This window comes from Tachyglossus aculeatus, chromosome X1, assembly GCF_015852505.1.
Source record: "Tachyglossus aculeatus isolate mTacAcu1 chromosome X1, mTacAcu1.pri, whole genome shotgun sequence".
Lineage (NCBI taxonomy): Eukaryota > Metazoa > Chordata > Mammalia > Monotremata > Tachyglossidae > Tachyglossus > Tachyglossus aculeatus.
This window is the reverse complement of record NC_052101.1, coordinates 121,099,708-121,120,982: the sequence shown is the minus strand read 5'-3', so window position 1 is coordinate 121,120,982 and position 21,275 is coordinate 121,099,708. Positions and strand designations below refer to the sequence as shown.

The 21,275-nt window shown below is 51.6% G+C and overlaps 1 protein-coding gene across 8 annotated transcripts in view; it reads right to left on the bottom strand.

The window, feature by feature from the left end:
- CRTC1 (CREB regulated transcription coactivator 1) overlaps nt 1-21,275 on the bottom strand; it is a 102,339-nt gene that overhangs the window by 28,183 nt on the left and 52,881 nt on the right. For 5 of the 8 annotated variants that reach the window (XR_005457331.1, XR_005457330.1, XM_038771972.1 and 2 more), the window contains 8 exons: nt 20,961-21,022; nt 19,967-20,061; nt 17,395-17,480; nt 15,338-15,381; nt 13,759-13,979; nt 5,578-5,714; nt 3,688-3,960; nt 820-921 (listed from right to left, as the gene is read on the bottom strand). Coding sequence is in view for 6 of the 8 variants with exons in the window: in XM_038771972.1 (XP_038627900.1) it covers nt 820-921; nt 3,688-3,960; nt 5,578-5,714; nt 13,759-13,979; nt 15,338-15,381; nt 17,395-17,480; nt 19,967-20,061; nt 20,961-21,022 (1,020 nt within the window). In the remaining 2 variants the exon portion in view is untranslated. The remainder of the gene's footprint in view (nt 1-819; nt 922-3,687; nt 3,961-5,577; nt 5,715-13,758; nt 13,980-15,337; nt 15,382-17,394; nt 17,481-19,966; nt 20,062-20,960; nt 21,023-21,275) is intronic. The other 3 variants (XM_038771976.1, XM_038771975.1, XM_038771977.1) reach the window with 3 other exon arrangements.

The window sequence follows — 21,275 nt, the reverse complement described above, 5'->3', positions numbered from 1 at the left end:
TGTTTTACATGCACACACACAGACGCACACACAAATACTCACTCACATATATAAATTTGTGCCTTTCTCCCAAACTAACCTCTCACTGAGTTTGGCTTAAATTGGGTTTGTCACGGGGAGAACGTTCTAGGCTTGGTAGACATGAATAATCGGGGCCGTGGGGAATTCCCACATCGGGTTTTACTTGCCCTCTCACAGGCTCAGTGCCATGGAACTCGTCTAGCCAGCCTCCTTGCCCCTTGAACTGTTACGTGTCTTCTTTTCGGGGATGGTTGCCAGGAGGGCTGGGGAGTTGTTGGCTATTAGGTGGGGAGATAACTCGGGAGATTTTGGGGCTGTTAATGGCCAAAGAGTTAGTCTGAAGTCAGAAATGCTTTGGCTTCTTGTTCTGGGAGAAGTTAAGTGCTCACCATGCATTAGACCCTCTGGGTACCATAAGTGAGTTTGCTCTCTCTCTCTCTCGCTCTCCCCATGTCCTCCTTACTGACTCCCCCAACTCCCCCCAACCCCCTACCCTTTACAACTGCCAACTTTGACCTTCCTACGCTAATTGTTTTCTCCTCAGAAGATGACTTTTGGGGAGGCCTGATCATCAAAAGCTCTCCCAAAGGGCTAAACGAGCCCAATTCTTCTCCGGGAGCCTGAAAGGGAGTGAAGTGCGTGACTACCGAAAAACTCTGAACCTGGATGGAACTACACACAAGATGGGACATCGCTGGTGAGCAATGAGGCACAGACAATTACAGTGAGAGATCATGGGTCAGTGATGGAAAAACTAAAAACGAGAAGCAAGGCTTGTGGAAGCACAGAGTCCCTTACTTGAGGGGAGCTGCCAGGAGAGAAGCCTTGATTGGAGACAGGAGAGGTGGGAGACTGGTTGGCTGGGGATCCAGCATTACTGCGGTACTGCTGGAGTGAAGCCTACAGAACAACACAGAATTAAAGACCATGGGATAGATGGAAGGTTGAAAGATCATATTCTTATTGCGGTACAGCTGGGGACGCATCGACAATCCTAGGCTATGAGGATGAGGAGGCGGTCGCTGGGAACAATACCCCACGCACCACAAAAAGCCACCCAGAGACACTCACCCAGCATGCCCTGGGCCATGACCAGATACCGCACACCGGTGGCCAGTCACTGAGAGTCGATGACAACTCACACATACTTTGACATGGGTTTCGAATCTCTGTCCCCTGGTAGGCAACCCGAGAACTGAGCACGTCCCAGGGGCCCCGGCTACTTGGCCAACCCGTCTGCCCAAGAGACGCTCTGATCCCTGCTTCTCCTACCGATCCTACTGAAACGGTGCTTTCATTTCAAGGTCGGCTCAGGCGCTATCCGGAGGTCCTAACATATAGACAAGGAGCTGCTTTTAAAGTACACCAAACGGGGAAAAAGGGGAGGGTTCCCAACCTGTCCCCACTGCCAGGCCGGACTGTGCCAGCCAGACCGAATTGGGGGTGGGGGAGAGAAACGCAGTCTTTGATACTGGGCAGCATTTCACCCTGAACCCTCAGTTGATTCCTCAAACCAAGGCTCACCCTGCTCCCGGCCAAAGCAAGGCCGGCCTAAATGGGCCCGGATACAAGGACAGTCTCCCTCAATTTACAATAAGGTCCAATTCCTTTACAGGGCAGTCCTGAGCAGGTGCAGTCGAATGACTTGAACCTGGAGCCAGGTGGGATGGAGAGCAAGTCCATCTGAAGGGGGTCTCATCATAAGGCAACCTCTTCCTGAGAGCACTAAACTGATGTCTCTAGAAGAACTGGTTTTCAATGGATCATTTGAGAAGGGAATTTAGGCACAGGGGCACCTATGTACCTGGGGGTTCAGAGCTCAGCAGAACAGAGGCACTTAATCAACAAGGGCTAATCCAGGGTCCTGATTAAATCTATAAGGCAGCCTCAGGAAGCCTCTCTTCTAGGTCCCACAGAACATAGGAGTCCATGGGGATGGGCTGGAGTCAGCCCGGGAGTTAAATGATCTCTCGGGCGGGAATAGGGGAGGAAGGGGGCAGGGAGGCGACCAGGAAGACTCTCACCTGTGCGAAGTGGGACTGTATTTCACATGCTGCTATTTTTGGAAGGAGCTTGGAAGGCAGCAGATTTACCCACGAATCATTTTAGGCACCTGAAATGTAAAACTCGGAACACCCTGAATTTTCGCTGCTTAGAGCTCTTTGAGTTCAAAGAGAGGAAAGGGTGGATGTGAAAAGCAGAAGGAAGATGCGATCCTTTGGGTTCGTTTTTGCCGAAGAACTGCAGTCAGCAGAGTGTCGGGCACCTCAGATCGCAGTCTAGTTTTCACATCCAAAAATCCATTGTCCTTTTGGGTGAGGGATTCCTCCACCCGCCCCTCCACCCCCCCACCCCCCACCTTCCCTGAGGTTTGGTTTTGCAGGGCTGGGCGGGGACTCAGTGTCTCAAGGAAGAGGATTGTGACCCTGTAGCCTCCCCAACTTGGTTGGGTCACAGCCCCCAAAGGTCAACCCAGCCTCCCGGCCGGCAGCGTTATACTCCCAAACTGCCAGTCCTCTCCGGGGCTGATGGGACCGGACAACTGAGAGTAGAACCTTGCAAGAAACGGGACCCACTTAAGAGCCGGTCTGGCACCCTAAGTGCTTTGCCCCGGCCTGGATTCCCAATGGAGGGTTTCCTGCTCCCAACCCACACCAATGGGAAGAACCGCCACCTTTCCTCATTTCGTTGTCTGTCACGGGAGCTGCTTTCAATGGGGTGTTCCAAAAGGGGCCCGAGCGCCTGCAGGAGCACCTACCTAGCTCTTTCCTACTGGCCCTCAGAATTCCACCCTCCCACCCCTGCCTCCCCCCGGAAGGATCAACCCATCTCATCGGGCTGATCCCAGTGGTAGGTTGGAAAGGCCTCAAGCGCATCTCCATCACGTCCCATCCGGGTCATTGTCCCACTCGTCCCGGGAGGTCAGTGAATCCCTGGATATACACTGGCAAGCCAAGAACCCGGCCAATTTAGTGGCGATTCAATGACATTATCATCAACCTGCCCAGTAGCTCGGGGAGATGACCAGCCCCGACGCTCATTTCTGACAACCGCCGAGAAGTGCCCTGGGGTTCATTTTAAGAAACTGCCATTTTATCGGGTGCATAGCAGAGACACAACCCTTGTGCAAAATTAGGAACTCGCCAAATTGAAATAGCCACCCCTCACTCTGCCGTCCCAACCGATTACAGTGTTGCAGATTCTAATGAGCTCTGAGTTTGGGTGCCTCTGCTGATGCAGCCAAAGCCAACTGCAGGGGGAGGATGGTATTTGGCAGCACATATATCCAGGGACTCCCAAGGAGCTGAGGTGGGTGTCAGTGACGCAGCTGCAGGTGCCGTCTAAATCGACTTGGCATCTTCCTTCCCACAATTCACCTCTGGCTAACTACTTTATATGGTGCCCATACGCCTGGACCACCAACACCTGGGGACCAATCACCGCTCCCTTCTTGCAATCCACCCCGAGAGGTGAGGTGGTCTTCACAACCCACTCAGGCTCGGAGGGAGAAGGATTTGTGTGGCAGGTCCCTCGAGAGAGGGCCCTGCATCTTTCAAACAAGCAGAGCTTGCTCAGAAGCTCTGACTCCTCTTCCTGCCCCATTTTCAGACATTAGTGGCCCTTTTCTAAGTCTATGATCTTCAGCCCATGGCAGTGCACGCTTACCGAGGTGATGTCTATTCCCATCGAAGGCTGAGTCTGGTTGCCTGGAGGGGACTGGGGGATAGTAGATGGTACCGTGACTGAGAGTGGGGGAAGCTCCGTCCCCCGCTGTAAACCAGAGCTCTGCAATAAGGGGGTGTTCTGGGACAGGCCGCTTGGCACCTGGGTCTGCTGCTGAGATTGCTGTTGCTGCTGCTGTTGCGAACTCGTCTGGGTGAAAAATGAGTAGGGAAGCTGCTGCTGCTGCTCAAGGGACAACGCATCCATAGCCACAGCCTGAGAACAGGAAAGACAAACCAAAAAGAATGAAAAACATTCACTGACAAACATTTGTGAACCCTAAGAACGTTTTGGAGCAACAGGTTTGGGTCTTCAAAACAACCATTGCCACACATGATTCAGGGCTGATTAGCTCATCAGCCACAGACTATCATGAACCTTGTACCGCCTACCTAATGTTAGCACTCTGCCTGCCTGCCACTTGCTTTGGCGCCAGGAAAAGCATGGAGCAGGGGAGGAGGTCAGCCAGAGAGCAATCAGAGCTCACTCCTTGGGCATTTCCAATCCCATTCTCCCTTGTCAATGACAACCCCTATGGGAAGCATGAAACCCAAGGTCTGGTTCTTTGACCCAGGCCTCCTATCCCCTCCACTGTTCGCAGAAGCGTTAGCTTTTCTCCGGGGAGGGCCAGGGAGGTCCTCGGTCTGGGTGTCTGCTTGCCTAATCAACCCAAGTTTGGGGTGGGCCCAGGACTCCCTGCCCTAAGCCTGAGAGCCTTCCAGGAGACGACTAAACACATCTTTGCCTTCCACGCCAACCCGGAGACAAGGATGCTCTCTCTGCCTGCCAAGGCCAACCCCGGCTGTTGGTTTCCGGTAGGTGCCCGCTGTCGCCCTTGAAGACAGACTGCTGGATGCAGGGGGACCAATTCCCAGGCTTGAGAGGATTAGGAGACCTCTGATAGCAACACGCAAGGAAAAGCCACATGAAACCAAGGATCTGGGTTGCCTTCATGGTGAAGCAGAAAAATTATCAGGGCTGCCGGGACATCCGTCCCATGGTTCTGGACATGGCAGAGCCCCCACTATAAAGAAGGCTCCATAGATCCAGGGTCTTCAGCTTGGGAGCCCTGAAGCCTGGGCTTTGGGAGGTGACGGAGTTCCCACAGCTCATGTCCTCAGCCACCCTGTGCCCCAGTGCTCAGGGTGAGAGAGGGCAGGGGACACAGGCCCTGCCCTAGGGAGGGGGAAACTCGTTCCATCCCCCATTGCCGCTAACATAAGAGGCAGTGTGGCCTAGTGGAGAGAGCCCGGGCCAGTGAGTCAGAAGGACCTGGGTTCTAATCCCAGCTCTGCCACTTTGCTGCAAGGCATTTCACTTCTCTGGGCCTCAGTTTCCTCAACTTTAAAAATGGGGATTCAATACCTGTTCTCCCTTCTACTTAGACTGTGAGCCCCAGGTGGGACAGGGACTGGGTCTGGCCTGATTAACTTGTATCTACCCCAACGCTCAGGAGAGCGTTAGACACATAGGAGGGGCTTAACAAACACCATAAAAAAAGAGAAAAAAACAATAACAACAACAACAAAAAAAACCAAGACATAGCCGAACCGGCTCAGAGCCTACCAGTACAAGAGAACAACAACCTAAAGCTCTCTGAACTTATCTATAATGGATTTTAATGTTTCTCTCGCCCTCTAGTCTGTGAGCTTCTTGTGGGCTCACGGTCTGGACTGTCCTCTCCCGAGTGCTTAGTACACTGTGTGGCGCACAGTCGCTGCTCAGTGAGTACCACAGACTGACTGATGGATTGACTGAAGTGGTTTGGGTCTCCATCATCGCCTCCCTACCCCCATCCAGGCGCTCCCTCCAGAGTCCCGGGCTACCCCGCACCTGAGTAATTGGCGACAGAGGTGACAGCGTGGGAGACATCTGCTGGGTCTGTTGGCGTCTCGCCTCCGCATTCAAGGACAGGGGACTGACGGCGGGCTGGCGATGCTGTGGTGAGGACCCTTGAGTTGTTGTCATCCCTGCAATTAGAGAGGCAGAAGGGCGGCTCACAGGAATGCAGGACTGGCAACCGGTCCTCCCTGGGAGCTGCTCACGATTTGCTATCAACCCAATGTTGTGTGAACAGAACAACCACCCACTTGCCCCTCCAGCCCCACGAATCCCTCTAGGGTGCTGACTAGGAGCAACCCCAGGGTCCAAGAAGGTACCAGCCCAACAGTTTACCAACCCAAATTCAGCTGCCCCAGGAAAGCTGCTGTGGCCCAGTTTCTAACAACGGCGGGTCAATTCCGTTTTCTGCTCAAAAGGATTTGCTCGATTAATGCAGAGCAAGAGGAAGGAACCATGTTGACAAGCCCTGGGAATGGGGTTTTTTTTTGGGTTTTTTGTGTGTGTTTTTTTAAACATTTGTCTACCAAGTGTATCCGAATATCAGCTCCTGGAGAGTTGGGATCGCCACTGCTGTGTTTTGTGCCTACCCCCACCCAAAGACACCTTGTAAAGGGGGCCCGCTGCCCTGTGAGGGCCCAGCAATGTTGACAAGCTGAAACGGATGGTGAAAATTCTTCTCTATTGCCGTAATTACAGGGCGCTTTTGGGCTTGAGTCAACAGGATGGTGTCCGTCCAAGGCAAGTCAGACCGATACAATGTGTGTCTGGGCTCTCCTCCTCAGTGTTGTGTCTGGGCTCTATCAGAGTCCCAAGGGAAGGGAATTTCACAACCCAAGACATAGGATCGAGAAAGCCTTCCCCTCCTTCAACCGAAAGGCAGGCCGTGTGTCGAGGCCTCTCTCGTCACAGCTGTCTCTTGCTGTAGTGCCACTACCACCCCAGCTTTAGACTCCTCACTCTTGATTAATCGATCTCCCAACTCCTCTCAAGAACCTCCAGTGATTGCCCATCTACTTATGTGCCAAACAGAGACTCCTTACCATCGGCTTTAGGGTACTCAATCAGCTTGCCCTCTCCTACCTTACCTCACTGATCTAATACAGCCCAGCCTGCACACTTCACTCTAGTGCCAGCTTGCTCCCTGTGCCCCAATCTTGGCTATCTCGCTGCCGACACCTTTCCTGTGTCCTCCCTCTGGCTTGGAACTTCTTCCCCCCTCCACATACGCCAATCATCTCCTCAGGATTTCCCTGGACACTGAATTCTTCTCTCTCAAGCCCTCTAGGACAGTTCAATCTTCTCAGGAATGCCCTGAACACAGGACTCTTCACTCTCCACACCCCAGGGACAATTCAACTACCACCTCAGGGCTCCCCTAGTCACTGGCCTTTCCATAATCAATGGCCCAAGGACATTCAACCATCTCCTCTGGGTATCACCAGAGCTGTCATTTATTAAGTTGTAATTGCTCTCATTTACCTCACCAACCTCACCATGACCCTTCAATCCCCCCTCACCTCCCATCTACCCACCCCAGTCCTCTCTTCCCCCACCCCGTCACCCAACCCCTCCCCTCCCCTTGCGCCACCCCCACCCCTCCTCCCCACCCCATCACTGTCCTCCTGTCCCAGCGCCACCCCTTGTCCCTCTCCCCCTGCACTGGCCCCCATCAACTCACATCCAAACCTTCTCCACCCTTCCCCCACTACCCCGTCCACGGGTGCTGCCAAGTGTGGCTTGTGGAATCCCCATGCCATCATGGGGAAACTCCCCATCATCCTTGATCTGTTCCTATCCCAATCTCTCCTCCTCCTCGCCATCACTGAAAACTGGCTCTCCCCAGACGACACGGTCTCCCCTGTTGCTCTATCCAGAGGGGGCCTCCATCTTCTGCCACTCCCCCAGACTCACTGGGAAAGGAGGAGGTGTTGGCTTCCTTCTCACACCCCAATGGCACTTTCGCACCATTCCACCCCCCCATCCCTTTCTTTCCCTTCCTTTGAAGCCCATATCATCCACCTCTACCAGCCACTCCGGATTCTAGTAGCTGTCATCTACCAACCCCCAGGTCCCACCTCTAACTTCTTTAACCATTTTGACCCCTTTCTCACATTCCTCCTCTCCTTCTCTATGCCCACTTTGATCCCTGGGGACTTCACTATCCACAAAAATGTTCCTGATGACCCTTCTACTGCCCGCCTTCTATCACTCAACTCCGCTGACCTCCTGGCTCCACCCCACCTCGCCCACTCACCAACTTGGACACACACTCGATCTCATCGTCTTTAACCATCGCACAATCTCTACCCTCACCAACTCTGAAATCCCTCTATCTGACCACAACCTCCTCACTTGCCTCCTCTCCTACACACCTCCTCCCCATAAATCTGTACTTTTCCCCCATAGAGACCTCCGATCCCTGGACCCCATCCAATTTTCTCAACTCATCATTTCCCCACTTAGCCTCCATACCCAAACTACCCACCCTTGATGATTAAACGGATGTTCTCAACACCACCCTCGCTACTAAGCTCAACTCACTCGCTCCCTTATCCCTTCGTTGATCTCATACCACTAACTCACAGCCCGCCTCCTTTGCTCTTGGGTTCAAGCGCAGAATGCTTTTGGCAGAAATCTAAATATCAAGCCAACTCTGTCCACTTCAAGTTTATCCTTGCATGATTTAACTCTGCCCGGCAAAACTATTTCGCTACCCTTACTGACACCCATGCCCTTCACCCGCACCAGTTCAAGAAATTTAATTCCCTCCTCAGGCTCCTTGTCCCCCCACCTCTCCCCTCTCTTGCTCTCAGTGACCTGGCCACCTACTTTATTATGAAAATTGACACCATCAGGTGTGACCTCCCCAAAATTGCCCCTCTCCCTCCTCAGTCCCTCCCCCATCTGGCCCCCTCTTCATCTCTCCCAGCCTGCCCAGCAGTATCTCTAGAGGAGATCTCCTGCCTCCTCTCAAAAGCCACCCCCTCCATATATGCATCAGACCTCATTCCTTTGCGCCTTATAAAAACTCTAACCCCCTCCCTTCTTCCCTCCCTAACAGCCATTTTCAACCGTTCACTCTTCAATGGATTCTTCCCCACTGACTGCAAACATGCCCCTATCTCTCCATCCTAAAAAAAACCCTCCCTTGACCCCACGGCTCCCTCCAGTTATCGACCCATCTCCCTCCTATGATTCCTCTCCAAACTGCTTGAGTGAGTTGTCTTCACCCGCTGTCTCAAATTCCTCTCCTCCCATTTTCTCCTTGACCCCTTCCAATCTGGCTTCTGTCCCCTTCACTCCACAGAAACCTCCCTCTCAAAGGTCACCAATGATCTACTTCTTGCCAAATCCAATGGCTTCTAATCCATCCTAATCCTCCTCGACCTCTCAACTGCCTTCGACACTGTGGGCCACCCCCACCTCCTGGAAACGATATCCAACCTTGGCTTCACTGACTCTGTCCTCTCCTGGTTCTCCTCTTATCTCTCTGGCCATTCATTCTCAGTCTCCTGCGCAGGCTCCTCCTCTGCTTCCCACCTCCTAACTGTGGGGGTCCCTCACGGTTCAGTTCTGGGTCCTCTTCTATTTTCCCATCTACGCCCACTCCCTTGGAGAACTCATTCGCTCCCATGGCTTCAACTACCATTTTAATGCAGATGATCTACATCTCCAGCTCTGATCTCTTACTCTCTCTCTCCAGACTCGCATCTCCTCCTGACCTCCAGACATCTCTACTTGGAAGTCCTCCCGTCACCTCAAACTTAACACGTCCAAAACAGAGCTCCTTATCTTCCCACCCAAACCCTGTCCTCCCGGTGACTTTCCCATCACTGTAGACGGCACCATCATCCTTCCTGTCTCATAAGCCCGTAAGCTTGGTGTTATCCTTGACTCCTCTTTCTCATTCAACCCACATATTCAATCCGTCACCAAATCCTGTCAGTCCCACCTTCACATCGCTAAAATGTGCCCTTTCCTCTCCATCCGAACTGCTACCACATTAATACAATCACTCATCCTATCTTGCCTGGATTACAGCATCAGACTCCTTGCTGACCTCCCGGCTTCCTGTCTCTCTCCATTCCAGTCCATACTTCACTCTGCTGCCCAGATCATTTTTGTACAAAAAAGTTCAGGACATGTCACTCCCTTCCTCAAAAAACTCCAGTGGTTGCCCATCCACCTCTGTCTCAAACAAAAACTTCTCACTATTGGCTTTAAAACACTCCATCACCTTGCCCCCTCCCACCTCACCTCACTTCTCTCCTTTCACAACCCAGTCCGCACACTTCTCTCCTCTAGTGCCAGCCCTCTCACTGCGCCTCAACCTCACCTGTCTCGCTGCCAACCCCTAGCCCACTTCCTGCCTCTAGCCTGGAATGAGCTCCCTCCTCAAATCTGACAGACAATTACTCTCCCCCCCCCACTTCAAAGCCTTATTGAAGGCACATCTCCTCCAAGAGGCCTTCCCAGACCAAGCCCCGCTTTTCCTTCATCTCCCACTCCCTTCTGGGTCCCCCTGACTTGCTCCCTTTGCTCTTTCCCCCTCCCAGCCCCACGGCACTTATGTACATATCTGTAATTTTATTTTTTTGTATTGATGTCTGTCTTCCCCCACTCTAGACTGTAAGCTCGTTGTGGGCAGGGAATGTTACTGTTTACTGTTCATTCATTCATTCAATCACATTTATTGAGCGCTGTGTGCAGAGCACTGTACTAAGCTCTTGGGAAGTACAAGTTGGCAACATATAGAGACGGTCTCTACCCAACAACGGGCTCAGTCTAGAAGGGGGAGACAGACAACAAAACAAAACATGTGGACAGTTGTCAAGTTGTATTGTACTTTCCCAAGCACTTAGTACAGTACTTTGCACACGGTAAGTGCTGAAGAAATGCAACTGAATGAATGAACCATGACTCTCCCCACTTTCAAAGCCTTATTAAGGTCACATCTCCTCTATGAGGACTTCTTCAATTAAGCCCTCATTTTCCCGACTCCCTCTCCTTTCTGCGTCATCTATTCATTTGGATCTGTACCTTTTAAACACTTGATATTCACCCCACCTTTCAGCCTCACAACACTTAGGTCCAAATCCACAATTATTTATATTAATGTCTGTCTCCCCGCCTAGACTGGAAGCTCGTTGGGGGCAGGGAATGCGTCTACCAGTGCTGTTGTAGTGTACTTTCCCAGGCGCTTAGTACAGTGCTCTTCACACAGTGGATGTCCAATAAATACCATCGATTAATTGATTTTTATCCTGAAACCGGTGGCACCTCCCTTCCAGGCAAATGAGTCAGACTGGACCTCCTTCGCCGAATCAAGGATCATGCGCCCGTCCTGCACCAGAGTGGGCTTGCTCAACAAATAATAATAATAATAATAGTAATAGCAATAATGGCGGCATTTATTAAGCGCTTACTATGTGCAAAGCACTGCTCTAAGCGCTGGGGGGGTTACTAGGTGATCAGGTTGTCCCACGTGGGGCTCACAGTCTTCATCCCCATTTTTACGGATGAGGTAACTGAGGCACAGAGAAGTTAAGTGACTTTCTCAAAGTCACACAGCTGACAATTGGCGGAGCCGGGATTTGAACCCATGACCTCTGTCTCCAAAGCCCGTGCTCTTTCCACTGAGCCACGCTGCTTCTTTCGGGAGCGGGACACCGTGACAAGAAGAAACGAGTGCTACAGATGTGAAAGGGAGCGGCCCAGCGCTGAGGGTGACCCATTTGAAATGAGCCCCATTTACTGGAGAGCAGATTTCAGTAAGCCATCCTATGCACCGAATCCCCGGGTGGAAAGGGAAGGGAGAGCCCCAGGGTGTGAGCTGCTCTCTCTTCCACAGATAAGCACATCATTTCTCCCGTTTCCCACCCCAGCCCAATTTTGCCCGTAGTAGCAGCAGCGGCGGCACAACACCATCACCACCACCGGCCTTTGGGATTCCCTTTCGGTCAGGGGCAGCCGACAATGCTACACTTCTGTCTCCCCTCCGGGTCAAGCGGGAGAAGACTCCACCCCCGCTGGGGAGGAGAAAGGGTCACGACTGATTGAAATCAAGTGAGTCTGAGGGGATGGGAAGGGAAGCTTGGATTTGAAGATGGCCAGTCTTCCTCACATTCCCAAACGCATGGAAGCCGAGAGCCTGCCTGCAGATTGAACCAGCAAACCTTTGGAAAGCCCGGAGCTGCAGTCTGCAGCAATGAAAAGAAAGCGTGGGTCTCAGGGGGAATCATTCCAACCTCCAGTTCACATCAGCAACCTCAGATCACTGTGGAGAGAGGGACGGGGGCCAGCCCAAAGAGGAGTTCCGATCACGGCAGGAAGGGGAGTCCGAGGGAGAGGCTTGACTCCTCCCAGCTGCACGCAAACATTTGCTCGAGTTGGATGACCAGAAACATTGTCGGCCAGAGAAAATGCTCCCCGCCCCATGTTCCGCAGGTTCATGTTCCTAACTGTTCTAATTAGGAGCCCAACCATGGATTTCATCCAGTGGGGGACGGACACCAGAGAGGAGGCACCAAGCCCCTTTCTTCTTGCTCTCGACCGGGGTCCGAGTGGGCTTGTCTGGACGGCAATCACAATGTGTGCTAGAGGCCAGCAGCTTTTGCTTGATTTAAAATGTAAAAATCCTTGCCAAGTGACCTGTTCTCCCTGGCAAACTCACAAACAATCAAGCATATGTCAAACATTACTGGATTTTATGCTTCTTACGCTAACAAGCGGGCAGCACTTCAGTGTATGAGTACTCCTGCTAGGTACAGCACAGCATTCTCAAGTCTATTGTTTTCATATGTGTATATTCTACTTCATTTGTTTAGACTCAGTCCGGTTTCGAGGTACATTATCCTTGGGAGAGCTTTGAAACAGCTGCCAAGGACACTCTGGCAGAGGCACTGAACTTGTGTTGTTGGATGCTGCAGCACGATTCTAGCCGATAAAACGACCAACAGAAAATGGAAGGTGTCTGCAGAAGAGGATCAGAGCTGCGCTGAACCCCCATCTGATTACCAGACCTCACGCACAGCAACTCCACAGGGAGCTGGCTGGCCTACACGGGAATGTTCAGATCCCATCTCTTGGCCTGAAAGTGCAGGGTGTTCTTTTCCATTGAAGCGCCGCTCGCCTCATTAGGGGAGCCCTTCCTGGAGGGAGTACGCCACCGCGCCATTGAGTCTGGCACTGCTACTGCCTGCAGGCCAAACCTGTGCCCTCGGAGCCCAGCATCGACAACCCCCACCCCCAACCCCAGGGACAGGGTACCATACTCTGGAAGATCCACTAAACTGTCCCCTCCTCGAGGGCAGGGATCCTGTTTTACTGCCTCTACGGTACTGAACTCTCCCAAGCAACTACTACTGTGTTCTGCACATGGTAAATGCTCAGTACACATACCTCTGATGGGTTAACTGCCTGGAAGCTCCTTGTGGGCAGGGCTTTATTGTCCTCTCCCAAGCACTTAGTACAGTGCTCTGCACACAGTAAGCACTCAATAAATACCATTGATCGGTCTAGGCAAGAAGAGGGCTGCTTTGAGACCCGGTCGTGCCGGCTGGGCTCAGGGGAAGGCTGTACGAAGCCACACTTGGGGGTGGGGGTAGGGGGGGCCACACATAGTGCATCTTGAGGGAAAGAGAGGAAGCCTGAAAATCTGAGGGAACCCAAAGGAAGGAGACAGAGTCTCGTGGCTCGGCCACTCCGCAGCCCACACAGGCTCAGTCACAAAAGAAACCCCCAATCCACCTTCGGGGACTTGTCTCCTCGACTGACCCTCCACTAAGAAAAGGCTGGAGAAATTCCACGGGCTCCAGGCCGAGAGGCCAACGTCAGAGGACTCTTAAAGCTTTGTGAGAATTCTGGGCCAGTGCCCCCTCTCAACAGGTTCCCGGGGATGATATATTCACCTGCCTAATGGTCTGAATTTGGTCCAAATAAGTGAAAAATGTCTAAATGACTACATCCAGATGCATATTACATAATATCCCCCACATCTGTAGAACACCCTTCATCCTCAAAGACCCTGCAAGCCCTGCAAATGCTCTCGTACGCAGACTCAAATCCCGCCCCCAACAGCATTAACCAAGTGACCCTGGCGTTTCACACCTGTAACCTGGCATGCTACCCTGCCCGCACTCTAGTCATCTGCCCCCGGGGTGGTCCTCTTACCCTGATTGGCAGTGCTGATGCCCAGGTGGGTCAAGTTGGCGGCAAGATTACCAGTGCTGTTGGAGCTGCTCAGGGCCGGGAACGTGGACTCCTCGGGATCCAGGGGTGTTGGGAGAGGGGAGGGGAAATGGATGTTTGTCAGGTCGGGCAGAGAGCCTCCTGTGTTATGAGCCGCGGGAATCAGGGTTGTAGTGTTCTCCTGGTCAGCTGATGGAAAGATGCTGCAGAAGGAGTGGGAGAAGGATGGCAAAACACAAACAGAAACTGTCAGTCTCCAGCTCCGTCTACATGGGCTTTCTGTCAATCAATCGTATTTATTGAGTGCTTACTATGTGCAGAGCACTGTACTAAGCGCTTGGGAAGTACAAATTGGCAACACATAGAGACAGTCCCTACCCAACAGTGGGCTCACAGTCTAAAAGGGGGAGACAGAGAACAGAATCAAACATACCAACAAAATAAAATAAATAGGATAGAAATGTACAAGTAAAATAAATAAATAAATAAATAGAGTAATAAATATGTACAACCATATATACATATATACAGGTGCTGTGGGGAAGGGAAGGATGAAACCGGCAAGGGAGAGAGAGAGAGAGAGAGAGATACAATGCGAGTGAGGGACAGAGAGAGAGAGAGAGAGCTAGATATCTGGATCGGGCCCTGGGTGAGTCCACAAAAGTATCGAGTGTCAAATTCCGCCAATCCTATTTGATATCATCTAGCTGGCGGCAGTGCTAAAGAGGACCCCAGCAGAGTTGAAACCTTACCTGAAAAGTAAGGAAGCAACGTGGCCTAGTGGAAAGAGCCCGGGCCTGGAAGTCAGAGGACCTGGGTTCTAATCCCAGCTTTGCCACTTAATTGCTGTGTGACCTTAGGCAAGTTGCTTCACTTCTCTGGGCCCTAGTTTCCTCATCCATAAAACAGGGATTCCTTCTTCTCCTCCTACTTGGGCTGTGAGCCCATGCAGGCCAGGGGCTGTGTCCGACCTGATTATCCTCTATCTACCCCAGTGCACAGAATAGTGCTTAACACATAGCTTAACAAATACCACAATAATAATAATATTATTATTAAATAATGATAAAAGGCTCACTCCTCCCTCTGAAATGACTGCATTATTAATGTTTACACTGCCGGTTAGGACCAGGCAACGGCCCCTTTTGCTCTGGCTCTCACTGACGTTGCAATCGAGCTTCTAATGACCCAAGCTGTCCTTCTCATGGCGGTGACAGGACACCCCACCCCACCCGAGTGTGTGTGGGAGGGGGGAGAGCCTGCGAGGGCCACTGCTCTGCATCTCCGGAGCTGCGGTTTTCAGCTCTGGGCCATCAGCCGTTCACCCAGGCAGACCAACATTGCTGACCAGGGCCTTCTGCTTTCTAATCAGGCCTCTACACGGTCAGACTCTCAAGTGAGGGCAAAGCAAAAGGACTCCCACCAATCCAGCCAGTCAACAGGGTTGAGGGGGCACAGGGGGTATAGCCCCCTCCCTGGACTTCCAGAATCCCCTTGCCACCCATGCACTGCAGGACTGTGCAGGGGCTGAGGGGCACAGAGCCAGATATCTGGGACTTACTTGATTCCTGGGACTTCACAGGACTTAGGCCTTGATGATCCTGTCTGAAATAGAATATAAACAGGTCGAAAAGGCAGTTGCTGGGGTCTGCCGGCGGGCATCATTCCCCATCTCCCACCATGGCCCCCCCGCCCCCTGCCCATCCCCCAAGCTCCATCACATTCCTGGACTGGTGTGTTGCTTTCAAGTGTCCCAAACTGGAGAAGCAGCATGACCTAGAGGAAAGAGCCTGGGCCTTGGAGTTGGAGGACCTGGGTTCTACTCCCAGTTCTGCCACGTGTCTGCTGTGTGACCTTGGCCAAATCCCTTCACTTCTCTGGACCTCAGTTCCCTCACCTGTAAAGTGGGGATTTAATCCTACTCCCTCCTACTTGGACTGTGAGCCCCGTGTGAGAAAGGGACTGTGTCCAACTTGATGAACAGTGCTTGGAACATACTAAGCATTTCACAAGTACCGTAAGTATTATTCTAAAAGGCTCTGTTTGGTCCTGAAGCCCCCAAAGTCCCCGCCTTCACTGTCCCTCCCCAACCCGAGATGCAGGGCACAGCTTCTTGAACCCAGGGAGGGGGAGGAGAGATCCACACTCCTGCTAGCTCTTCCCTTCCGGAAGCCCAACTCTGACTTGTCCACAACTCTGTTCATCTTGCCCACCCAGACAGAGAGCCTGCAATCTCCAGAAAGAGCCACCCTGCTGTCTCTACGGTCCACATTCTGGAGGGCCCACTGGGCAGCAGATGGTACAGAAAGATTGGGATGCTGACACTACCCACTTGCCAAGCAGTGGAGCACGGAGAACAGGGACTAGAACAAATCGACCTAGGATCATATCAGCCAAATGAAGGCACATGGCTGAGCTCTGTAAATTTAAGAGCCACTAGGGACACCGCCACCTCAGTCAAAACCACAGAGTCCTTCCAAAGAGTGTGGGGGCAGGTATGGTGGAGGCCTGATGACAAGTGACAGCCCAGGCCTCAGAAACCAGCTTCAAGGTCGGGAAAGGCCCTCGTAAAATTACTACAAACTTGGTTTTGATTGTGACCGGTTTTGCTGAAGGAGCAAGCTCCCTGCCCAAATGGTCTGCCAAAATCTTCCCGTAAACTAGCAATTGATAATTCAGCATCAGTTCTACGTCTTGGGCTTTAAAACAAACACACAAACACACACAAAAAAATCATACCCCCACCAAAAAAAAAAAGGCCATTTAGATTGGCTACATCTGCTGCAGCAGTGAGTGCTTGGTAAACCCCACTGGTGGAACTGTAAAGTGTCCCACCTGGCACTGCCAAAGTCACATGAGCAGAGAACCTGAAGGATAGAACGGCCGCTACAGCAGGGGGATGCTTTGGCAGGGCCAAGCAGAAAGAAGAAAGGCTGGGGAAAGTTTTGCTCCCAAAGCCAGGAAAATGCTCCTGACCAAGACAACTGGGAGATTTTGGAACAATCCTCTTGGAGAAGGCCCAACCATTCAAATTCCAGAATCCACTTTCTGGTTTGCTCCTTTGGGTGAAGGGCACAGCTGAGAATTCAGCAAGATGAGTCAAGCCAACACCTTCTTCAATAAACTCCTTTCCCCAATCAAATATCCCCATTCCCTAATGCTTCCTCAGGGCCAGAGGCAGCGGGGCCTACTGGATAGAGCACAGGCCTGGGAGTCAGAGGACCTGGGTTCTAATCCCACCTCCACCACTTGTCTGCTGTGTGACCGTGGGTAAATCTCTTCACTTCTCTGGGCCTCAGTTTCCTCATCTGTAAAATGGAGATTAAATCCTACTCCCTTCTACTAAAGTCTGTGAGCCCCATGTGTGTCCAACCTGATTTACCTGGTATCTACCCCAGTGCTTAGTACAGTGCTTGGCACATAGTAAGCACTTAAGTACCATAATAATTATTATTATTATTATTTTATTATTATTATCATCATTAGGAATGAAGTCCTGGGTTGGGGTAATTTGACAGCTACTGAAAAACTGATGTTTCCCCTATCTCCAAACACACTTCAAGAAGAAATTCCCAAAGAAGCCGAAGAATCCCTTAAGAACGCTTAAAAAAGACTTACCTTCTTCGTGTCCCATGCTTGTTTCGAGAGATTTTTGTCTGTGTCCGATGTGGTTTCTTCCATTCCTGGGACTGTTAACAATAGGACTAGGAGGAATAAAGACAGAATTGAGAGGATCAAAAATCTGGTAAATATCACACCAAAAAAAGGCCCGGGTGCTTTAACATGGACTAGCAAGGAGAGATGGTTCTTAATTAGGATTAGGGGAATATTGTGATTGGCATCGCTACAGTCATGTCTCTCAGCTGGGCACAGGGTGGAAAAATGGATTTAAGATAGGAAAAAAAACCCAAAGAAGCCAGAGAGAAAGCCCTGAAAGTAGAAATGAAGAGCCTGAGATTCGAGTATGGGTGGGTGTCCTGCCTTCCAGCCAAACACTCAAACCCCAGAATGATGGATGGGCTGAGTCTGGTGACTGAGATGATCTTTGGCTTCATTCTTCAGAGCCGACAGACTCACCCCTGGGCAGGTTGTGAGCACTCACTTACAGGAAGGGGAGAACGCAATCTGTGATCTCCACTACAACCTGCCACCACCATCAGGATTGGGCACAAACAAGCGACCTCATACATTTAAGAGCCCGGGCCTGGGAGTCAGAAGCCCTGGGTTCTAATCCTGACTCAACTTGTCTGCTGTGGGATCTTGGGCAAGTCACTTCACTTCTCTGTGCCTCAGTTACCGCATCTGTAAAATGGGGATTAAAACTGTGAGCCCTACATGGGACAGGGACTGTGTTCAACCTAATTTGCTTCTATCTACCCTAGTGCTTAGTAACATGTCTGGCACATAGTAAGTGCTTAACAAATACCACAACTATTATTATTACTAAGCACCTGGGAGAGTACCAGACAACAGAGTTAGTAGACACATTCCTCTTTAGACTGTGAACTCCATTTGGGACAGAGACTTTGGCTGACTTGATTACCTTGTACCTGCCCCAGAGCTCAGTACACTGCTTAGCACAGAATAAGTGCCTCGGTGTCAAAAAAAAAAAAAGGGGGGGGGGGGCAGGTAGGACCTGGGCCAGGGGGCTTTGAAAAAGGTTTCTCCATTTCCCTCGCCCAAAACTGCTGTCTCTCACGGTTTTCTGGAGCTAGAATGGTTACACGATTGCTTTTCACCACTACTCTTGGCTGAGCCCTGCAGCCCTCCTTCCGTGTGGGTCCCCTCTTTTCAGTCTGGATCACAGGACTCATCCTTAAGAGCCAGACTGAGCTGTGCTTGACTGCACGGAAGAACCTCTTCTGCTCTGGGAGTCGGGATGAGGTGATAGAAGTGCCTTGGCACCCCAGGGGAAGACTCTCTCATCTGAGCCCCACCCCCTCAAGTGGAGGAGCAGCAGCATGGACCACTGGAAAAAGCACGGACCCAGGGACCTGGGTTCTAATCACAGCTCCGCCACTTGGCCTGCTTCTGTGGCCTTGGGCAAGTCACTTCACGAGGCCTCAGTTTCCTCATCTGTACAGCTTCTTCTCCCTCCCGCTTGGAACTTGAGCCCCACTGAGGGATAGGAACTGCATCCAATCTGAACATCTTATACCTACCTTAGTGCTTGGCACATAGTAAGCGCCTAACACACAGCCACTATTATTAGGAGAGGCTGTTCTGAATCGGTATGGCCCCCACCCCCGCGGTGGAGGGAGCCGAACCCACTGATCACTTTACCGTTGACAACGGGTACCTTCTCCGGAGACTGAACCGCTACTGACTGAACCTAGGCTGTTGATCTGTTTGTTGACCGTTGACATTTAGGCATTTCATTTTCAAGGGCTTGTTGTGCTGACTGCCCACGTACAGGCACACACACACAATCAAATCTCTTCCCAACTATTGCTCTTCAGCTGCAGCCTCTAAAAAGGGCCACTATCTAGGATTTATTTTGCCCTGAGGAAGTTCTCCTCCCACTGCCTGTTCCCAGGCAGGCTGGCTCTGAAGCTTCCAGATCAGAGGCAGCTGGAGCCATTGTTTTCATTTCTCCTTTCGGCTGACTTCAATGCCCAAACAGTTAAGTGGGAAATCGGTTGAAATGGCAGCCTAGAAGCTTAACTGATGAGGGCTTGGAGGAAACTACTCGATCTTGGGAAACTAGCATAGGAAAACCGCTGGTCAGTGGCTGCTACAAACGCTGGTCAGTGGCTGCTACAAACGTCAGAAGAATTAGGGAGAAAAACCACACAAGGCTCTTAATCCACACTAATTGCTGTAAAATATGTAAAATGTCTTGCTTCCATAATAGAGGGTTTTTTAAATGTTTTATTGCAACCTTTGCCCTTTGCTGAGTAAATAATATGGGACAGCACAGCAAAAACAGCACTGGAAGAACGTTCCTATCTCTAGGACGAATTCTTACCGCTGAAGACCGTGGTTCTTGCTTTGAATCCTTTTTGCCAGTGCAAATTCACTTCCTAACACATAGCCTTCAACTGGCCGGGAAAGAAAACCCAGGACACTAGGTGCTAAATAAGGACCCAGCGGGTAGATTTAGAACGGTGACCATCTCTATCTCTCAGGCTAAGCAAGTGCCCTTATTTGGATCTGGACAATGAGTCCTCTGCTCCTCCTCTCTTTTTACCTCGTTTTTGCTGCATATCCTGGGACCCTCCTGCAAAGGACTCTTGCTGCGTGGGGGTCATCGTGCTCTGATGCAGGGCAGAATCAGAATTGGTCCTGGCGGGAGGTGAAACAGGCTGTTAGCTCTTGAAACCAGAAAGGCGGAGGGGGGTGGTTCCCAACAGGCCCCTTCCCCTAGTACCAACCCCAGGACAACATCTCCAGCGAATAAAAACGCAGGAAACACATCAACTCATAACCCACGGGAATTTAGCATTTTAATAAGCTGCTTCTTGGGGTCTGCTTAATGCTGTTGTTCGGGGGGGCGGGGGGGAGCCATAAGACAATTTTTCTAAAAAACAGCCCCACAAAGGCATAGTGGGTTATGCTGCTTTTTCCAAAACGGAGCCTGAGCCTGGGAACAGGACTCCCTCCCTCCCTCCCCTCCCCTTTATCCCTGTGGGTCTCTGGGTCTGGTCGGGATGAACGCCAGCCTCCAGGATAGCGTGTAAAACCAGATTGGACCTGAAGGCGCCCAGATAAATGTTGCCGATAAAGGGCTGAAAAATCAATCTCCACAAATAAAATGGACTCGATCCGTCCCAGGACATACTTCTGAGGTTGGAAGTGGAGGGAGAGGATGCCCTCCAATCACAGGTCCCTCCCCTGGGGTAAAATCTCAAACAGCCAGCATCGTCAGAGAAGACGATGACGCGTTTCTCAGAAGTGGCCCAAATCTGCTGTCCTGGGTGTAATAGCGAGGTCAACAGAACAGTTCTCTGCATGACTAACCGCTCAGGTCCACTCTCGAGTTCAACTCATAAATGAAAGCTCACCCCGGAGGCCAGGCCTGACTACCAAGATATCCAATTCAAGGCTAAAGACCGGCTTTTGGGGCCAAGCAGAGGACAGTGAAGGCCGCCAATTCCTCTGATAAAGCAACTCCTGCCCGATCTGTCGCTCTGGGCCAAACCCCAAGCCGGAGACCAACCCCCAGAGGGGTTCACGCCACTAACCTTCTCCAGCTGGTATCCGACGGAGGCGACAGATACACGGTGCCATAGGGACAGCTGTCCACGTGACGGGATGATTTAAGGGGGAAAAAACCCAACTGCCAAGAGCTTTGTATTTAAACAACAGGCCTAGCTAGCTGCAACCTCGCTCTCTGGGGACAAATCAGGTTTCCTCATCTGATCCAATGTGTTCTCGCCCGGAAGGACAGAAAGACACGTTCCAGGGAGGACGCACTTGTCCCAGGATGGGGTGCAGACAAGGGCAGGGTGGCGGGGGGCAGGAAGAGATGGGTGAGGACGGGGCCGGGGCAGGCTGGG